This window comes from Carettochelys insculpta, chromosome 3, assembly GCF_033958435.1.
Source record: "Carettochelys insculpta isolate YL-2023 chromosome 3, ASM3395843v1, whole genome shotgun sequence".
In the NCBI taxonomy this organism is placed as follows: Eukaryota; Metazoa; Chordata; order Testudines; family Carettochelyidae; genus Carettochelys; species Carettochelys insculpta.
The window spans coordinates 73,003,223-73,020,078 of NC_134139.1; the positions used below are offsets into that span (position 1 = coordinate 73,003,223).

Sequence of the window (16,856 nt, forward strand, 5' to 3'; positions counted from 1 at the left end):
TAGAAGGGTACATCTTACTCAGGAAGGAGAGGCAGGGTCAACGGGGAGGACGTGTTGCCTTATATATTAAAAATGTGCACACATGGACTGAGATGGAGATGGATGCAGGAGGCAGATGCATTGAAAGTCTAGGTTAGGTTAAAAGCGTGATGTCATACTAGGGGTCTACTACAGACCACTAACCCAGGTAGAAGAGGTGGATGAAGCTCTTAATAAGCAACTAACAAAATCATCCAAAGCTCAGGATTTGGTGGTGATGAGGGACTTCAACTATCCAGACTCATGTTGGGAAACTAACACAGTGAGGCACAGACTATCCAGAAAGTTCTTGGACTGCACTGACAACATTTTTTTACTTCAGAAGGTAGAAAAAGCTAGTGAGGGGAAGCAGTTCTAGATTTGGTTTTAACAAACAGGGAGGAAATGGTTGAGAATCTGAAAGTGGAAGGCAGCTTGGGAGAAAGTAACCATGAAATCATAGAGTTCATGATTGTAAGAAACAGTGAAAGGGAGAACAGCAAAATAGACCTAATGGATTTCAGGAAGGCAGGTTTTGGTAAAAACAGAGAACTAGTAGGTAAGATCCCATGGGAAACAAGACTAAAAAGAAAAACTGAAGAGAGTTGGCAAGTTTTCAAAGGCACATTATTAAGGGCCCAAAAGCAAGCTATACCAATGCATAGGAAGGATGGAAAGTGTGGTAAAAGACCACCCTGACTTAGCCAGGAGATCTTGCATGATCTCAAAATCAAAAAGGAGTCATATAAAAAGTGGAAATTAGGAGAAATTACAAAGGATGAATATAAGCAAACAATACAGGTATGCTGGGGCAAGATTAGAAAAGCAAAGGCAGACAATGAATTCAAACTAGCTAGAGACATAAAGGGTAACAAGAAGACATTTTATAAATATATTACAAGCAAGAGGAAAACTAAGGAGAGAGTAGGTCCAGTGCTCAGTGAGGAGGAAAGAAACAATGTCAGGAAACTTGGAAATGGTAGAGGCGCTTAACGACTTCTTTATTTTGGTCTTCACCAAGAAATCAGATGCAGAAATGCCTAACATGGTGACTGCTAGTGGAAAGGGAGTAGGTTTAGAAAATAAAATAAGAAAAAAGAACAAGTTAAAAATTACTTAGAAAAATTAGATGTCTGCAAGTCATCAGAGCCTGATGAAATGCATCCTAGAATACTCAGAGAGCTCATTGAGGAGGTATCAGAAACTTTAGCTATCGTCTTTGAAAAGTCCTGGAAGTCAGGAGAGATTCCAGAAGATTGGAAAAGGGCAAATATGGTGCCCACATATAAAAAGGGAAAAAAGAACAACCCAGGAAACTACAGACCAGCCAGTTTAACTTTTGTGCTGGGAAAGAAAATGGAGCAAGTAACTGAAGAATACATCTGCAAACATCTGGAAGAAAATAACTTAATAGGTAACAGCCAGCATGTATTTGTGAAGAATAAATCATGCCAAATCAATCTGATAGCTTTCTTTGACAGGATAAGTCTTGTGGACAAAGGAGGAGTGGTGGATGTGATATACCTAGACTTTAGTAAGGTATTTGACACAGTCTTGCATGATCTTCTTACCAATAATCTAGGCAAATACAAGTCAGATGGGGTTACTGTAACTGCATAACTGGCTGGATAAACATTCTCAGAGGGTAGTGATTAAAGGTTCATGGTCATGTTGGAAGGGCATAACAAATGGAGTTCCTCACGGGCCTGTTTTGGCATAGAGAGTACGCTTATAAAGTTTAGAGACGATGCCAAGCTGGAAGGGGTTGCAACTGCTTTGGAGGATAGGGTCATAATTCAAATGATCCGGACAAACTGGACAAATGGTCTGAGGTAAACAGGATGAAGTTTAATAAGGACTAATGCAAAGTACTCCACTTAGGAAGAAACAATCAGCTTCATACATACAAAATGGGAAGCAGCTGTCTAGGAAGGAGTAGTGTGGAAAGCGTTTTAGGGATCATTGTGGACCACAAGCTAAATATGAGTCAACAGTGAGATGCTGTTGCAGAAAAGGCAAACATGATTCTGGGACACATTAATGGGCGTGCTGAGAGCACGACACAGGAAGTCATTCTTACTCTCTACTTGGTGCTGATTAGGCCTCAGTTGGAGTACTGTATCCAGTTCTGAGCACCACATTTGAAGAAAGATGTGGAGAAATTGGAGAAGGTCCAGAGAAGAGCAACAAAGAATAATTAAAGGTCTAGAGAGCATGAGCTATGAGGGAAGACTAACAGAACTGGGCTAGTTTAGTTTAGAAAAGAGAAGACTTAAAGGGGACACGATAGCAGTTTTCAAGTACCTAAAAGGGGGTTACAAGGAGGAGAGAGAAAAATTGTTCTCCTTGGCCTCTGAGGATAGGACAAGGAGCAATGGGCTTAAACTGCAGCAAGGGAGGTATAGGTTGGCCATTAGGAAGAACCTCCTAACTGTCAGGGTGGTTAAACATTGGAACAAATTGCCGAGGGAGGTTTTGGAATCTCCATCTCTGGATATATTTAAGAGCAAGTTAGATAGACACCTATTGGGGAAGGTCTAGGTGGTGCTTGGTGCTGCCATGAGGGCAGAGGACTAGACCCAATGCCCCCTTGAGGTCCCTTCCAGTCTAGTGTTCTGTGATTCTATGGGCAAATTAGCCACAGCTCTGAATATTGTTTAAAATATCTGAAAGTCAGGAAGTCAAATTTGCAATTTTATAGTGCCATGAATCAAAAATCATGAGCCATGTCCTTAAATCCTTTAGACCTAATAAAAGCTATCACTTCAAAACCTCCAATACCCTTTAGTGGAAGCAAGATCAGACTGATTTATTTAACAAAAATTTCCCTTTGGTTTTAGATTAGGAAAAAAAAAAGAAAGAAAACAGTCAGGTAACTGAGAACATAAAGCCTTAACATTCAAATATTATTTTCACTATTCATGCTACTTTTTTACTTTTAAGTTGGACAACAAAAATGGAATACTCCCTTTCACTTTTGGCTTCTCATATTTGTTGGAATTTTCTTGGCAATTTCACTTTCAGATTCTTATATATTAGCATAATGCTGCAATATTTGGGTCACAAATGTATTACATTTGTTTTTAGATTTTATGTAATGATTTCCTTTAGAATTTAAGAAAACAACGGTGATGTTTCCATTGGTCATAAGTCTGTAAAATCTTACTTTAAAAAAATAATGTTGGGACTTTTCAAAATATAAATATCCGTTTTTGCTTTCAATTTCCTTTCATCTTAAAAAACAAAAACAAAATATACATGCACTGGTATTGAGCAACAGTCTTGTGGACTCTTTCAGGTTTGAAACACAACAGCAGTGGATATTTCAAAACAATCTATTTTATTAATATATTTAAAAATGTACAGATGACAACAAGAGGTGAGTTTAGATCATAATACAAGCTAATCACTCTTAGGACTAAATCCTCCTCTCTGTGCCATGACCAATCAGTCCAGAATGCACAGAGAGATTTTACACGGGCAAAGAGAGATACAATGCTCTTCTGCCAGCATGACCCTATCTCTCCAGCACACGGGGTAAGGCAGCTCCTCCCCCCAACTCCTGACATGCTTTCTATACTGTGGAAACAAGCCAGTTCTGCTCCCTCTAAGGCCTTCATAGCTATGGAAGGAGCAGCAGAATTTGCCCCATGGTATTTTTTTTTCTAAAACATATACTCAAGTTGTACGAGATGGTTAGCTTTTCCATCAAGGCCCACAATTCACTCATTCTCACATTTCACATAAGCCATGCATAGGTCTGAAGATAATCTTTGTAAAATGTAACTAAGTCACTGTTAGTTTACTCTACTGAGACTGTGTTTTGAAGAGCCTTAAAAACCGCAGCATATCAGAGTTGTTTGATTATTGCTAACACAAAAATCATAGTTAACGACTAAACTACAGAAAAGTCTGAAAGACGTACACGCTCACAGGCTACAACTGATTCTCCCTCCTTTCTGATCTATCTCATGCTTTATGAGGATTAGTTTCAAGATGTTATTAGTAGCTTTGTACATATTTCCCCTCTTAGAAAAATAACACACACACACAAACAAAACAACAGACATGCATTGTTTGCATCTCTGTGTAGGGATGGCATCCACAGAAGCATCTCTTTTCCGAAACAACTAGCAACAGTTTAATAAAACCAGTGATTATGTTTATGTGATCCAGTTAATAATTCACTAATTGAATTTAAATGTGGCCCATAAAAAGGGATTTCTTTTAAAATCATATATTGAGAGAGAGAGAGAGAGAGAGAGAATAATCTATCAAGCAGATAATTTTCTTGTGATTTGTCAGGTTTCTTAAAATCCACACCTTCTTGCACTCAATGTATACATATACGAAAAGCCAACCTGTTTTCTTCTGGGATATGAAGGGACATGAACTGCAAAGGATCCAAGCATTGTACCATCCAGCCTTGACGTTCACTGACCCGTGAGATATCAACCTTCAAAAAGTGGTTTGGCATTCTACTCCATAGCACGTGGGTCAAAAACTGGACATGAAGACGGGGAGGGCATTGAGGGACTGGGTTTTTATGTTCACTTTTGAATAAGCCAGCAGACAATGGCATGACATTCTAGAGACAGTGAGAGAAAGGAGACAGTCAGTTTTATAATCTTTACAGAACAATGTGGTGTATGACAATGTGCAAGACAAATGTGCAGCATGCAGATAAGATATCAATCCAATGAAACAAGCACAGTATGGTAGGAAATCAGCATTTTAAGCAGCTCCCAAAACTGGCTGGGGACTCCTATTTTAAGTCCAAAGCGCTCAAGGAGAAATACAAAGCACTAGTATCTAGACACAAACCAGAGATATGAATTCCAGTTATTCCTCACCTACTGTGATACCTCAGCCCTTCATTCTTCCAAGAGTTCAAATTCTGTGCAGTTCATGGTCACTAGATGGAAACTGTTTGGGTGAATCCTTGAAAACTGAAGCCTAATCTGCTGTATATGGGCAGTAATGATCCAATGACTCTATTTGCAGTAGTAAGAGTTTGTCCTGGTCTATATAGTAAAAATTGTATTGCTATCTTGCCTCCTAATTCAGAACAAGCATATTTCAGCTCCCATGAAGCCTTAACATTTCTGAGTTATTTTTTCTAAATTGCAATTCTTTTCATCAGACTACACAGTTTCCACAGTTATAAACTGACTCTGAGCTAAAACAGACATCAGGGCATTGGGTATATTTAAAGATGAAAATCCTTACTTTTTTCACATATAAATATACATTTGAGTTCTCTCAGTTTTTTATATTACTTGTACTGTCAATGTTAATTGTTTTTATTGTGACAGAAGCAGGAGGTCTCGGTCAGGATTGGGGCCTCCCCAACTTAGGCTGTAAAAAACACGTGCCAGACCCTGCCCCAAAAGGACTGCCATTCTCTTCTATTACAAAAAGTTTACGTCTCAAAATTTGTGGCTGGTCGATAACAACAATAAGGCCAAATCAAGGGCTACTTTGAACTTCAGAAAAATAGGCACTGAAGAATAGATTCTGCTCTGGTCCAGTGTAGATACACAGGGCAGTAAAGGCTTCTATCACTCCCTCGCCAGCCCACTAGGACATGCCTCTGAGTATGGGACAGGAGAGAAAGCGAGGCTGCACAGCCTATACTTCCAGCTACAAACGTAAGTCTAGGGAATGGGCAGTTAGAACAGGTGGCTGAGTGGACAGACATGGAGTGTGCTACCTCACCAACAGTCTTTTATTAAATTGTTCCTTGAAACACACGGAAAGATGGTAGAAAAATCATGCCTCTCCCAACATGCTGCCTCATAGTAAGCCTGGAGGCCCTGAACATGTCTAAACTAGCACTTATATAAGGAAAACTTTTGTCACTTCAGAGGGTGAACACTCTCCTGCTGACATAGTGGACACTGCTGGTGGAGCTGGTGTCTGTACAGCTGTGCCACTGTAAGATTGTAAGTGTAGACATCGAATCAGCCGGCACAAAATCTCCCCAAATATTAAAATTCAGCTAATATACACAGCAACTTTTGGGATATGAATATATTATACCCCTCCACCCAATCAGAACTTTTCTTCACTAGAGAATGACACAATATAGCCATATTTATGGAGTGAAGTAATGAAAGCTACAGAGAACCACCAAATTTGCAAAAGCGACACGTACGAGTGCACAGTCCCTTTCCCAATGTGAATAGCACCTTACTCAATCACACTACAGAAAAATGTTATTTTATGAACTTTTCTCAAGAGAAAAGAGATTCTTTCATCATGTTTGCATTCTGTGCTTGATACAGGAGACAAAGAATTGCCCCGTACAGCAGAAGAGACGCCTCGTACCCCCAAGGCTGGGAAGTCTGCTGCCACCACTGTGAGGAGGAAACATAGAGTAGTGGTGGTCGGGGACTCTCTTCTGAGGGGGACGGAGGCGTCCATCTGTTGCCCTGACATTTCATCTTGGGAGGTATGCTGCCTGCCTGGGGCCCATATCCAAGACGTTACGGAGGCGTTGTCGAGGATCATCAGTCCCTCTGACTACTATCCCATGCTTCTCATCCATGTGGGCACTAATGACACTGTGAGGTATGATGCTGAGCAGGTCAAGAGTGACTTCAGAGCTCTGGGGCCACGAGTGAAGGAGTCTGGGGCACAGGTGGTATTCTCCTCAATCCTGCCTGTCAGTGGTAGGGGCCCAGGCAGAGACAGGTGCATCCTAGAGGTGAATGCCTGGCTTCCTTTGACCACAGAATACTATTCCAGGAAGGACTGATGGGCAGGGATGGTGTTCACCTTTCGAGGAGGGGAAAGACCGTATTTGGACACAGACTGGCTAACCTAGTGAGGAGGGCTTTAAACTAGGTTCAACGGGGGCAGGGGAGCAAAGCCCACAGGTAAGTGGAAAACATGGAAACCTGGGTGATGGGTCAGAAATGGGAGGCAGCATGGGCAACAATGTCAGAGTAAAAAGAGGGTCAGGGCAAAACAGGGAGACAAGATCAAATCAATATCTTAGATGCCTGTATACAAATGCAAGAAGTATGGGTAATAAGCAGGAAGAACTGGAAGTGCTAATAAATAAATACAACTATGACATTGTTGGCATCACAGAAACTTGGTGGGATAATACACGATTGGAATGTTGGTATTGAAGGGTACAGCCTGCTTAGGAAGGGTAGACAGGGAAGAAAGTGGGGAGGTATTGCCTTATATATTAAAAATGTATACACTTGGACTGAGGTGGAGATGGACGTAGGAGATGGACATGTTGAGAGTCTCTGGGTTAGACTAAGAGGGGTAAAAAACAAGGGTGATGTCCTGATAGGCATCTACTACAGGCCGCCTCGCCAGGTGGAAGAGGTAGATGAGACTTTTTTTAAACAACTAACAAAGTCAAGCAGGGCCCCAGATTCGGTGGTGATGGGGGACCTCAACTATTCAGATGTATGTTGGGAAACTAATACAGCAGGGCACAGACTATCCTGTAAATTCTTGGATTGTATTGGAGACAATTTTTTATTCCAAAAGGTTGAAAAAGCTACCGGGGGAAAGCTGTTTTAGATTTGATTTTAACAAATAGGGAGGAATTGGTAGAGAACTTGAAGGTGGAAGGCAGCTTGGGTGAAAGTGATCACAAAATCATAGAGTTCACAATCCTAAGGAAGGGTAGAACAGAAAACAGCAAAACAGAGATAGTGGATTTCAGGAGGGCAGATTTTGGTAAACTCAGAGAGCTGGTAGGTCAGGTCCCATGGGAAGCAAAACTGAGGGGAAAAACAGCTGAGGGGAGTTGGCAGTTTTTCAAAGAGACATTATTAAGAGCCCAAAAGTAAACTATCCCGCTGTGTAGGAAAGATAGAAAATATGGAAAAAGACCGCCTTGGCTTAACCAGGAGATCTTGCACGATCTCAAAATAAAAAAGGAATTGTATAAAAATGGAAACAAGGAAAAATTACAAAGGATGAATACAGGAAAACAACACAAGAATGCAGGAGAAAGGTTAGAAAGGCTAAGGCAGAAAATGAGCTCAAACTAGCTACAGGCATAAAGGGAAACATGAAGGCTTTTTATAAATATATTAGAAACAAGAGGAAGACCACAGACAGGGTAGGGCCTTTGCTCAGTGAGGAGGGAGAAACAGTAACAGGGAACTTGGAAATGGCAGAGATGCTTAATGATTTCTTTGTTTCGGTCTTCACTGAGAAGTCTGATGAAGGAATGCCCAACATAGTGAATGCTAGTGGGAAAGGGGTAGGGCTAGAAGTTGAAATAAAAAAAGAACAAGTTAAAAATCACTTAGGAAAATTAGATGTCTGCAAGTCACCAGGGCCTGATGAAATGCACCCTAGAATACTCGAGGAGCTGATAGAGGAGGTATCTGAGCCTTTAGCTATCATCTTTGGAAAATCATGGGAGATAGGAGAGATTCCAGAAAACTGGAAAAGGGCAAATATAGTGCCCATCTATAAAAAGGGAAATAAGAAAAACCCAGGAAACTACAGGCCAGTCAGCTTAACTTCAGTGCCAGGAAAGATAATGGAGCAGGTAATTAAAGAAATCATCTGCAAGCACTTGGAAGGTGGTAAGGTAATAGGAAACAGCCAGCATGGATTTGTAAAGAATAAATCTTGTCAAACTAATCTGATAGCTTTCTTTGATAGGATAACAAGCCTTGTGGATAGGGGAGAAGCGGTAGATGTGGTCTACCTAGACTTTAGTAAAGCCTTTGATATGGTCTATCATGATATTCTTATCAAAAAACTAGGCAAGTACAATTTAGATGAGGCTACTATAAGGTGGGTGCATAACTGGCTGGATAACCGTACCCAGAGAGTAGTTCTTAATGGTTCTCAATCCTGCTGGAAAAGTATAAAAAGTGGGGTTCTGCAGGGGTCTGTGTTAGGACCGGTTCTGTTCAATGTCTTCATCAATGATTTAGATATTGGCATAGAAAGTACGCTTATTAAGTTTGCAGATGATACCAAGTTGGGAGGGGTTGCGACTACTTTGGAGGATAGGGTCATAATTCAAAATGATCTGGATCAATTGGAGAAATGGTCTGAGGTAAACATGATGAAGTTTAATAAGGACAAATGCAAAGTGCTCCACTTAGGAAGGAACAATCAGTTTCACACATACAGAATGGGGAGAGACTGTCTAGGAACGACTACAGCAGAAAGGGATCTAGAGATTATAGCAGACCACAAGCTAAATATGAGTCAACAGTGTGATGCTGTTGCAAAAAAAGCAAACATGATTCTGGGATGCATTAAAGGTGTGTTGTGAACAAGACACGAGAAGTCATTCTTCCGCTCTACTCTGCGCTGGTTAGGCCTCAGCTGGAGTATTGTGTCCAGTTCTGGGCACCGCAGTTCAAAAAAGATGTGGAGAAACTAGAGAGGGTCCAGAGAAGAGCGACAAGAATGATTAAAGGTCTAGAGAATGTGACCTATGAAAAAAGGTTGAAAGAATTGGGCTTGTTTAGTTTGGAAAAGAGAAGACTGAGGGGAGACATGATAGTGGTCTTCAGGTATCTAAAAGGGAGTCATAAGGAGGAAGGAGAAAACTTGTTCTTCTTGGCCTCTGAGGATAGAACAAGAGGCAACGGGCTTAAACTGCAGCAAGGGAGGTTTAGGTTGGACTTTCGGAAAAAGTTCCTAACTGTCAGGGTGGTCAAACCGTGGAATAAATTGCCAAGGGAGGTTGCGGAATCTCCATCACTGGAGATATTTAAGAACTGGTTAGATAGATGTCTATCAGCGATGGTTTAGATAGTACTTGGTCCTGCCATTGGGGCAGGGGGCTGGACTCGATGGCCTCTCAAGGTCCCTTCCAGTCCTAGTGTTCTATGATTCTATGATTTTAGCTGTGACAACTTTATATGCTCATATCACACGTGATGGCTTCAGAGAAGACATGATATGATCCAAAGAATAAATTGTGTAAATAAATAGATGGATATGTTAAAAAAATGCACTTACAGTTTGGACATATTTAACTTCTCAGATGTAATTATATCAACATTGCTTTATCCTCTCCCACAGGATCAAATGTCCAAATCTACTTGCAGGCAACTACCAAAATACGTGCCTTACAAAATGTCATGCCAAACAAGTGCACCAACAATAACATGCCCAACACATAGGGCTTGTCTACACTAGCCCCATCCTTCAAAGGGGACATGTAAATGAGCCCGAGCAGTGAATAGCAATGAGGTGCTGTGCTGCATATGCAGCATCTCGTTAGCACAATTCTCGCTGGGTGAACTTCAAAGTTGCTAACTTCAAACCAGTAGCAAGCAGTTTAGCCATAGGCACTTTGAAGTACCCACATAACTTGAAAGTTCCCTTAGTCCCACAATGTTCAAAGTGCCAACAGCTTGACTGCTTGCCGCTGCTTCAAAGCTAGCAACTTTGAAGTTCGCCTGGCAAGAATTATGCTAATGAGGTGCTGTGTATGCAGCACAGCACCTCATTGCTATTCACCAATCCAGCATGTTTACATGCCCCCTTCAAAGGAGGGGGCTAGTGTAGACGAGCCCATACTGAATTCAACTAAAGAGCATTAAGTATTACCTGATATAGCAACTAAACTTACAGGGAAACAAATGAGTGTGTCTTACTTACCTTTATCCTTCCCAGTTCAAACTGGAAAACATTGGGGCTTGTAGCTTGCGCAAAGACTGCAGGAAATAACTTAGTACTTGGTTCAACCTAATCACAAAAAGAAATAACCAGTGAGTGAACATATTAGAGCCATCAGCGCTAAGAAATCTATCCCTTGTGCTTACAAGTGCAAACTACTGCAGGGGAACTCTACAAGATTGTAACTGGATACAGAGGGGAGAGAAGATCACAATCACTTCAGAAGCAAGGACTTTTCCTTCTCTTCTTATTAATAAATGAGGTGAGTAAAATTGAATTTACTAGTTTTTCTCATCTGGATGAGATGACAAAACTAAACAAATACATACCTGATAATAGGTGCTCAGTTCCTTGCCATTAGCCATGAAAGTTAGCAGACCACTGGCAGCATCGACCACGCAGCCAATCTCTAGTCCATTGTTGTTGCGTCCTTGTCCTGGGCTCATGCTCTCTCCGGCACACACCATATAGCAGTTGCTGCGTTTGATACTGAAGTTCAAGAGATACATTTGTGGACAGCATGTGAGCTTGTAAGGGACAGTACTGTTGTGGTCTTTTTATTAAATTAAAAGTCACTGTTGCAATGATCAAACTACTGATAAACCTGGCACATTGTATTAGCTCCTTAGGCAGAATCTTGGGCTCATTCATAGCAAAACTCCAACTGATAGCAATAAGGCCAGAATTTCACATCATGGATTGTCCAAACTGTTTCTGATAAAACAAGAACCAGCCTGGACCATAAGCAAAAATACTGTGAAAGCATGAAAACAGCCAGCCTGTTTCTGGCCTGAAAAGAGGGAAGAACCAGAATTATAATAAGAGACTGCTCTTACTTTATTTCACAAACTCAAAACTTTGCAGGCTTGAGGCTTTAATAAATGAAGCTCCCCCAAAAGGCTGAGCTGCTTCTATTTTTCAAAATACATAATTTTGATTAGGCAATTATTCCACTCGTTCTTGGCAGCGGAGATACAAAACAGGTGAATTATATTGGTGATGAAACTCTATTTCAACTTTACCTGTCATCAGCTATTTTACTTTCAATTATATAGTACTATACCCATATACCACTTGTTTTTAAACAAGAACACCATAGCTGCGTCTACACGTGCACGCTACTTCGAAGTAGCGGCACCAACTTCGAAATAGCGCCCGTCACGTCTACACGCGTCGGGCGCTATTTCGAAGTTGAAATCAACGTTAGGCGGCGAGACGTCGAAGTCGCTAACCCCATGAGCGGATGGGAATAGCACCCTACTTCGACGTTCAACGTCGAAGTAGGGACAGTGTAGACGATCCGCGTCCCGCAACGTCGAAATTGACGGGTCCTCCATGGCACCCATCAGCTGGGGGGTTGAGAGACGCTCTCTCCAGCCCCGCAGCTCACTGGTGGCCGCGTGGAGCGGCCCCTTAAAGGGCCCCTCCCCCGCCCTGACTGCAGGAGGCTGAGGGAACGTGCAGGCTCCTGTCTGCACACGCGGTGCAGAGCCTGCCCAGCCCTCAGCCCCTGCAGCAGCCATGGCTGCCCAGCAGCCCCCCCAGCGCCCCCAGGGGACCCCCCCCAAGGGCAGCCAGGGCAGCCAGCAGAGCCAGAGGACCAAGCAGTCTGGGAAGCGGCAGCGGGGCCCCTCCTGGACGGAGGCCGAGCTGCGGGACCTGCTGGGGCTCTGGAGCGAGGAGGAGGTGCTCCAGGTAGTGGGGAGCAAGAGACGGAACGCGGATGCGTTCGCTCGGCTGGCCGACGGCCTGGCTGCCCGGGGTCACCCTGCCCGCACTCCTGACCATGTCCGCAGCAAGGTGAAGGAGCTGCGGCAGGGTTACTCCCGGGCCCGGGATGCGGCCAGCCGATCTGGGGCCGCCCCAGTCACTTGCCCCTTTTACAGGGAGCTCAGGGACATCCTGGGCTCCCGGCACACCTCCCCCTCTCTGGCCACCCTTGACACTTCGGCTGACGAGCCCCAGCAGGCCCTGCAGCCGGGCTCCAGCCCGGAGGTAAGCCCCGCACCCCGGGGGTCCCCCCTGGAGGCCATCCCCGGGACATCACGGCAGGGGGAGGAGGAGGAGGAGGAGGGGGGCTCCTCCTCCACTGATTCCAGCCTGCAGATCCTCCTCCTGCCATCCCGGAGCAGCAGCAGGGCCTCCGACCCCCGGGGATCTCCGGACCATGGGAGCGGACCCACAGGTAGGTACCCCTCTCTGGTGGATACCCCGGGGCTGGAGGGGCGGGGGGAACAGAGATGTGTCCAGGGCCCCCCACACGCTCACATGGCCATGGCCCCAAGGACACCAGGGACAGGGCCCTCACAGCACTGCAGCCAGCAGCCCCTGCCCCCCGCCACCCTGCATGACAGTGCCTTGCCCCATCCCCAGGCCAGGGGGGAGCGGAACCTCGAGGGGCCCCCGGGCGGAGGGGGTGGGACACCCCGCAGCACCAGCAGGCGATGGAGTGGGGGGAGTGCCAAAGGGAGACCCAGGCTACAGATGAGCCACCTGAGCCGAGGAGCTCCCAGGGCCAAAGGAGGATCCTGGCGCTACAGCTGGCAGGTGACACCTCTGCCCTGAACAAACAGGAGGGAGGAGCCGAGCTGGCTTGGAATTGGGGGGCGAGGGCGGGGGCCACAGGTAGAGGCTAGGGGAAGGGAGAGCTGGTAGGCAGCCAGCCAGAGGAGGGGGAAAGCTGCATCGCAGAGGGGCCCCCCCTTGGGGTCTTCTCCCCACGACGAGTTGGAAGGACTGTCTCTTCCGACAGCTGGTGCTGTCACTCCTGCCAGAAACTGGCCAGCTGTGGCCTAAGAAACCTCTCCTGCTCTCAGACCCTGCGGGCTGAAGTGAGAGTCGCTCCCACCAGGGGACGGGCTGCAGGGCAGGGGGACCCCTGAACCCCATCCATCACAGCAGCATCTCCCGGGGACGGGGATGGGGAACCTGCAGCACAGGGCGGGGGGGACAAAGGCCACGGCTCGGGGACGACACTAACGCCTGTCTCCATTCTTCTTTCCCCCCTCCTCTCCTGTGTCCTGCACCTGCACCGGCACCATCCGAAGGACCGGAAGAGAGCGCCGGCGAGGCGTCGGTCGTCCCGGAGAGTCCTCCGGGACCCTCGCTCCAGGGAAGCCCCCCGGCCGAGGAACCACCGGCCCCGCGGAGGGCAAGACGGCGGACCCCGCGCCTACTGCCGGCGGTGGCCACAGACCCCCAGCTGCTGGCCATCCATCGCCGGCAGCTGGAGGTGTCGGAGCGGCAGCTGGAGGTGTCGCAGCACTACATCCGGCTGCAGGAGCAGGCGCTGGCCTGGCGCCGCGAGTCATGGGGGGCCCTGGTGGACACTGTCAACCGCCTGGTTGATTTCCTGGCCCCCCATGCCGCGCCAGCCGCGCCACCGCCCGCCATGGCCGCTCCTGCAGCCCCACCACCAGCTGCTGCAGCCGCCGCCGGCCCGTCCGCCGTCGCCCCACCACCTCCCCGCGAGGGCCACCGCGCCGAGGGACCCCTGGAGCCACCCGAGACTCGCCGGCGCCGATATCTTCTGGTGGAGCCTGCTCCCACCCAGCCGCGGACCAGACTGCAGGCCCGCCGGAGCTCCCGGCCGGGAACGCCCACTGGGGGCCTGTAGGGGGTGAGGGGTCCGGGACGTGGCCCCCCCCCCGATGGACAGACTTTGGGGACTGGGTGGGTGGATGCTGCCCCTGCTTGCCCCGTCCCCCCTGTAAATAGTTCTCCCCGTTCTCCTCCCTGCTTTTTGGTTTCCTTTTGTGGATGGCGCACCCTGCTTGGAGTTTATTGTTGTACATAGTTTTATTTGTGCCCATCTTGCTTTTGTTACATGTTTGTCCCTCCTTTTTGCTTTCCCTTTCACATGTGTATATTTTTCTATTTCAAAAAAAAAAACAGGTTCAGCCAAAGAAAACATTTACGTTCACCCACAAGTTCGATCTGTCGTTTCTCCTGGACAAGGGGGGGGGGGGGGGGCGGTGGGGTGCCCCATGGTGGTGTGGGCGTTGAGGCAGGAGTGTGGGGGAGGAAGGGGCGGGCAGTCGGGGGCCTGGGCAGAGTTCACCCCGCGGCCTGGTTGTCGAAGTGGGCCCGCAGGGCCTCCCGGACCCGGGTCCCCTCTGGGTCCACCTGCCGACTGGGGGCAGCAGGTGGCTGCACGTGTGCCCTGCCGGCCTCGGCGGCCCAGCCCTGAAGGAAGGTCTCCCCCTTGCTCTCGACAAGGTTGTGCAGGGCACAGCAGGCACCCACAATCTGGGGGATGTTGTTGGGGCTGGCATCCAGGCGGGTGAGGAGACATCTCCATCGTCCCTTGAGGCGGCCGAAGGAGCGCTCCACCACCTGGCGCGCACGGTTCAGGCGCATGTTGAAGCGCTCCTGGCTGGCGGATAGGTGGCCCGTGTAGGGGCGCATAAGCCACGGCCGGAGGGGGTAGGCCGCATCCGCAATCATGCAGAAGGGCATGGTGGTGTCCCCCAGAGGGATCTCCCGCTGGGGGATGTAGGTCCCCGCCTCCAGCCGGCGGCACAGGCCCGAGTTGCGGAAAACCCGGGCGTCGTGGGTGCTGCCAGGCCAGCCCACGTAAATGTCCTGGAACCGTCCCCGGCTGTCCACCAAGGCCTGCAGGACGACTGAATGGTAGCCCTTCCGGTTCACGTATCGGCCTCCGCTGTGGTCCGGGGCGCGGATGGGGATGTGGGTCCCATCCAGAGCCCCGAAGCAGTTGGGGAAGCCCAGGGTGGCAAAGGCGGCAATGGTGGCATCTGGGTCCCCCAGCCTCACGAGTCTGTGCAGGAGCATGGAGTTGATGGCACGCACGACCTGCAGGGAAAGCACATGGGACAGCCTCAATGAGGGGTGAGCAGGGTGTGCATGGCCCTGCCCTGGCCCCCCTGGCCCCCCCGGCCCCCCCTGGCCTGCCCTGCTCTGCCCTGGTCCCCCTGGCCTGCCCTGCTCTGCCCTGGCCCCCCTGCTCTGCCCTGGCCCCCCTGGCCTGCCCTGCTCTGCCCTGGCCCCCCTGCTCTGCCCTGCCCTGCCCTGGCCCCCCTGGCCTGCCCTGCCCTGCCCTGGCCCCCCTGGCCTGCCCTGCTCTGCCCTGGCCCCCCTGCTCTGCCCTGCCCTGCCCTGGCCCCCCTGGCCTGCCCTGCTCTGCCCTGGCCCCCCTGCTCTGCCCTGGCCCCCCTGGCCTGCCCTGCTCTGCCCTGGCCCCCCTGGCCTGCCCTGCTCTGCCCTGGCCCCCCTGCTCTGCCCTGGCCTCCCCCTGTGGGTTCTCTTACCTCCATGAAGACGGCCCCGACAGTGGCCTTTCCGACGCCAAACTGCTGCCCCACGGATCGGTAGCTGTCCGGAGTGGCCAGCTTCCAGACAGCGATGCCGACCCGTTTCTCCACGCTGAGGGCACGCCGCATGGCAGTGTCCCGGTGCCTGAGTGCGGGGCTGAGCCACTGGCACAGCTCCAGGAATGTCTGTCGGGTCATCCTGAAGTTGCGGACCCAGTGCTCGTCGTCCCACTCCCCAAGCACCAGGCGCTCCCACCAGTCGGTGCTGGTGGGGTGGCTCCACAGCCGCCGGCGTGTGAGGCGGGGGGTGGAGCGGGGTGCTGCAGGGGTAGGGGCTAAGCCCTGCTGCCCCGGGGGCATCTCCTCCCCTGGGGCAGGAAGGTGCTCAGCTGCCCCCAACATGACAAGAGCCAGGGCAAGCCCTGCTCCTGCCAGGAGGGCTGGCTGGACCTCTAGCTGCTGCTGCTGCTGCTGCTGCTGCTGCTGCTGCTGCTGCTGCCGGGGATCCATAACTGCGGCGCTCGGGGTCTGTGTGCCTATCTGGCTCGTCAGACCGCGTGCTGTGCAGGCTGAGTGTATGTGGGAGGGGCCCTTTAAGGGAGCGGCTAGCTGTTGCCCCGGAAGCGCTAGCCTGCCCTGTGACCCTGTGTGCAGCTGTGCCTGGCATCCCTATTTCGATGTGTGGTACTTTGACGTGTAGACGTTCCCTCGCTGCGCCTATTTCGATGTCGGGCTGCGCAACGTCGAAGTTGAACATCGACGTTGCCGGCCCTGGAGGACGTGTAGACGTTATTCGTCGAAATAGCCTATTTCGATGTCGCAACATCGAAATAAGCTATTTCGAAGTAGCGTGCACGTGTAGACGTAGCCCATAAGAACAACTATTTTGGTCAGACTATTGGTCCATCTCGTCCAGTGGTTCTCAGTCTTTCC

The 16,856-nt window shown here is 48.8% G+C and overlaps 1 protein-coding gene across 13 annotated transcripts in view; it reads right to left on the reverse strand.

The window, feature by feature from the left end:
• Positions 1-16,856, reverse strand: part of RYR2 (ryanodine receptor 2) — a 975,983-nt gene that overhangs the window by 402,888 nt on the left and 556,239 nt on the right. For all 13 annotated transcript variants that reach the window (XM_074990102.1, XM_074990110.1, XM_074990109.1 and 10 more), the window contains 3 exons: positions 10,980-11,139; positions 10,633-10,719; positions 4,380-4,606 (listed from right to left, as the gene is read on the reverse strand). In XM_074990102.1, the coding sequence (XP_074846203.1) occupies positions 4,380-4,606; positions 10,633-10,719; positions 10,980-11,139 (474 nt within the window). The remainder of the gene's footprint in view (positions 1-4,379; positions 4,607-10,632; positions 10,720-10,979; positions 11,140-16,856) is intronic.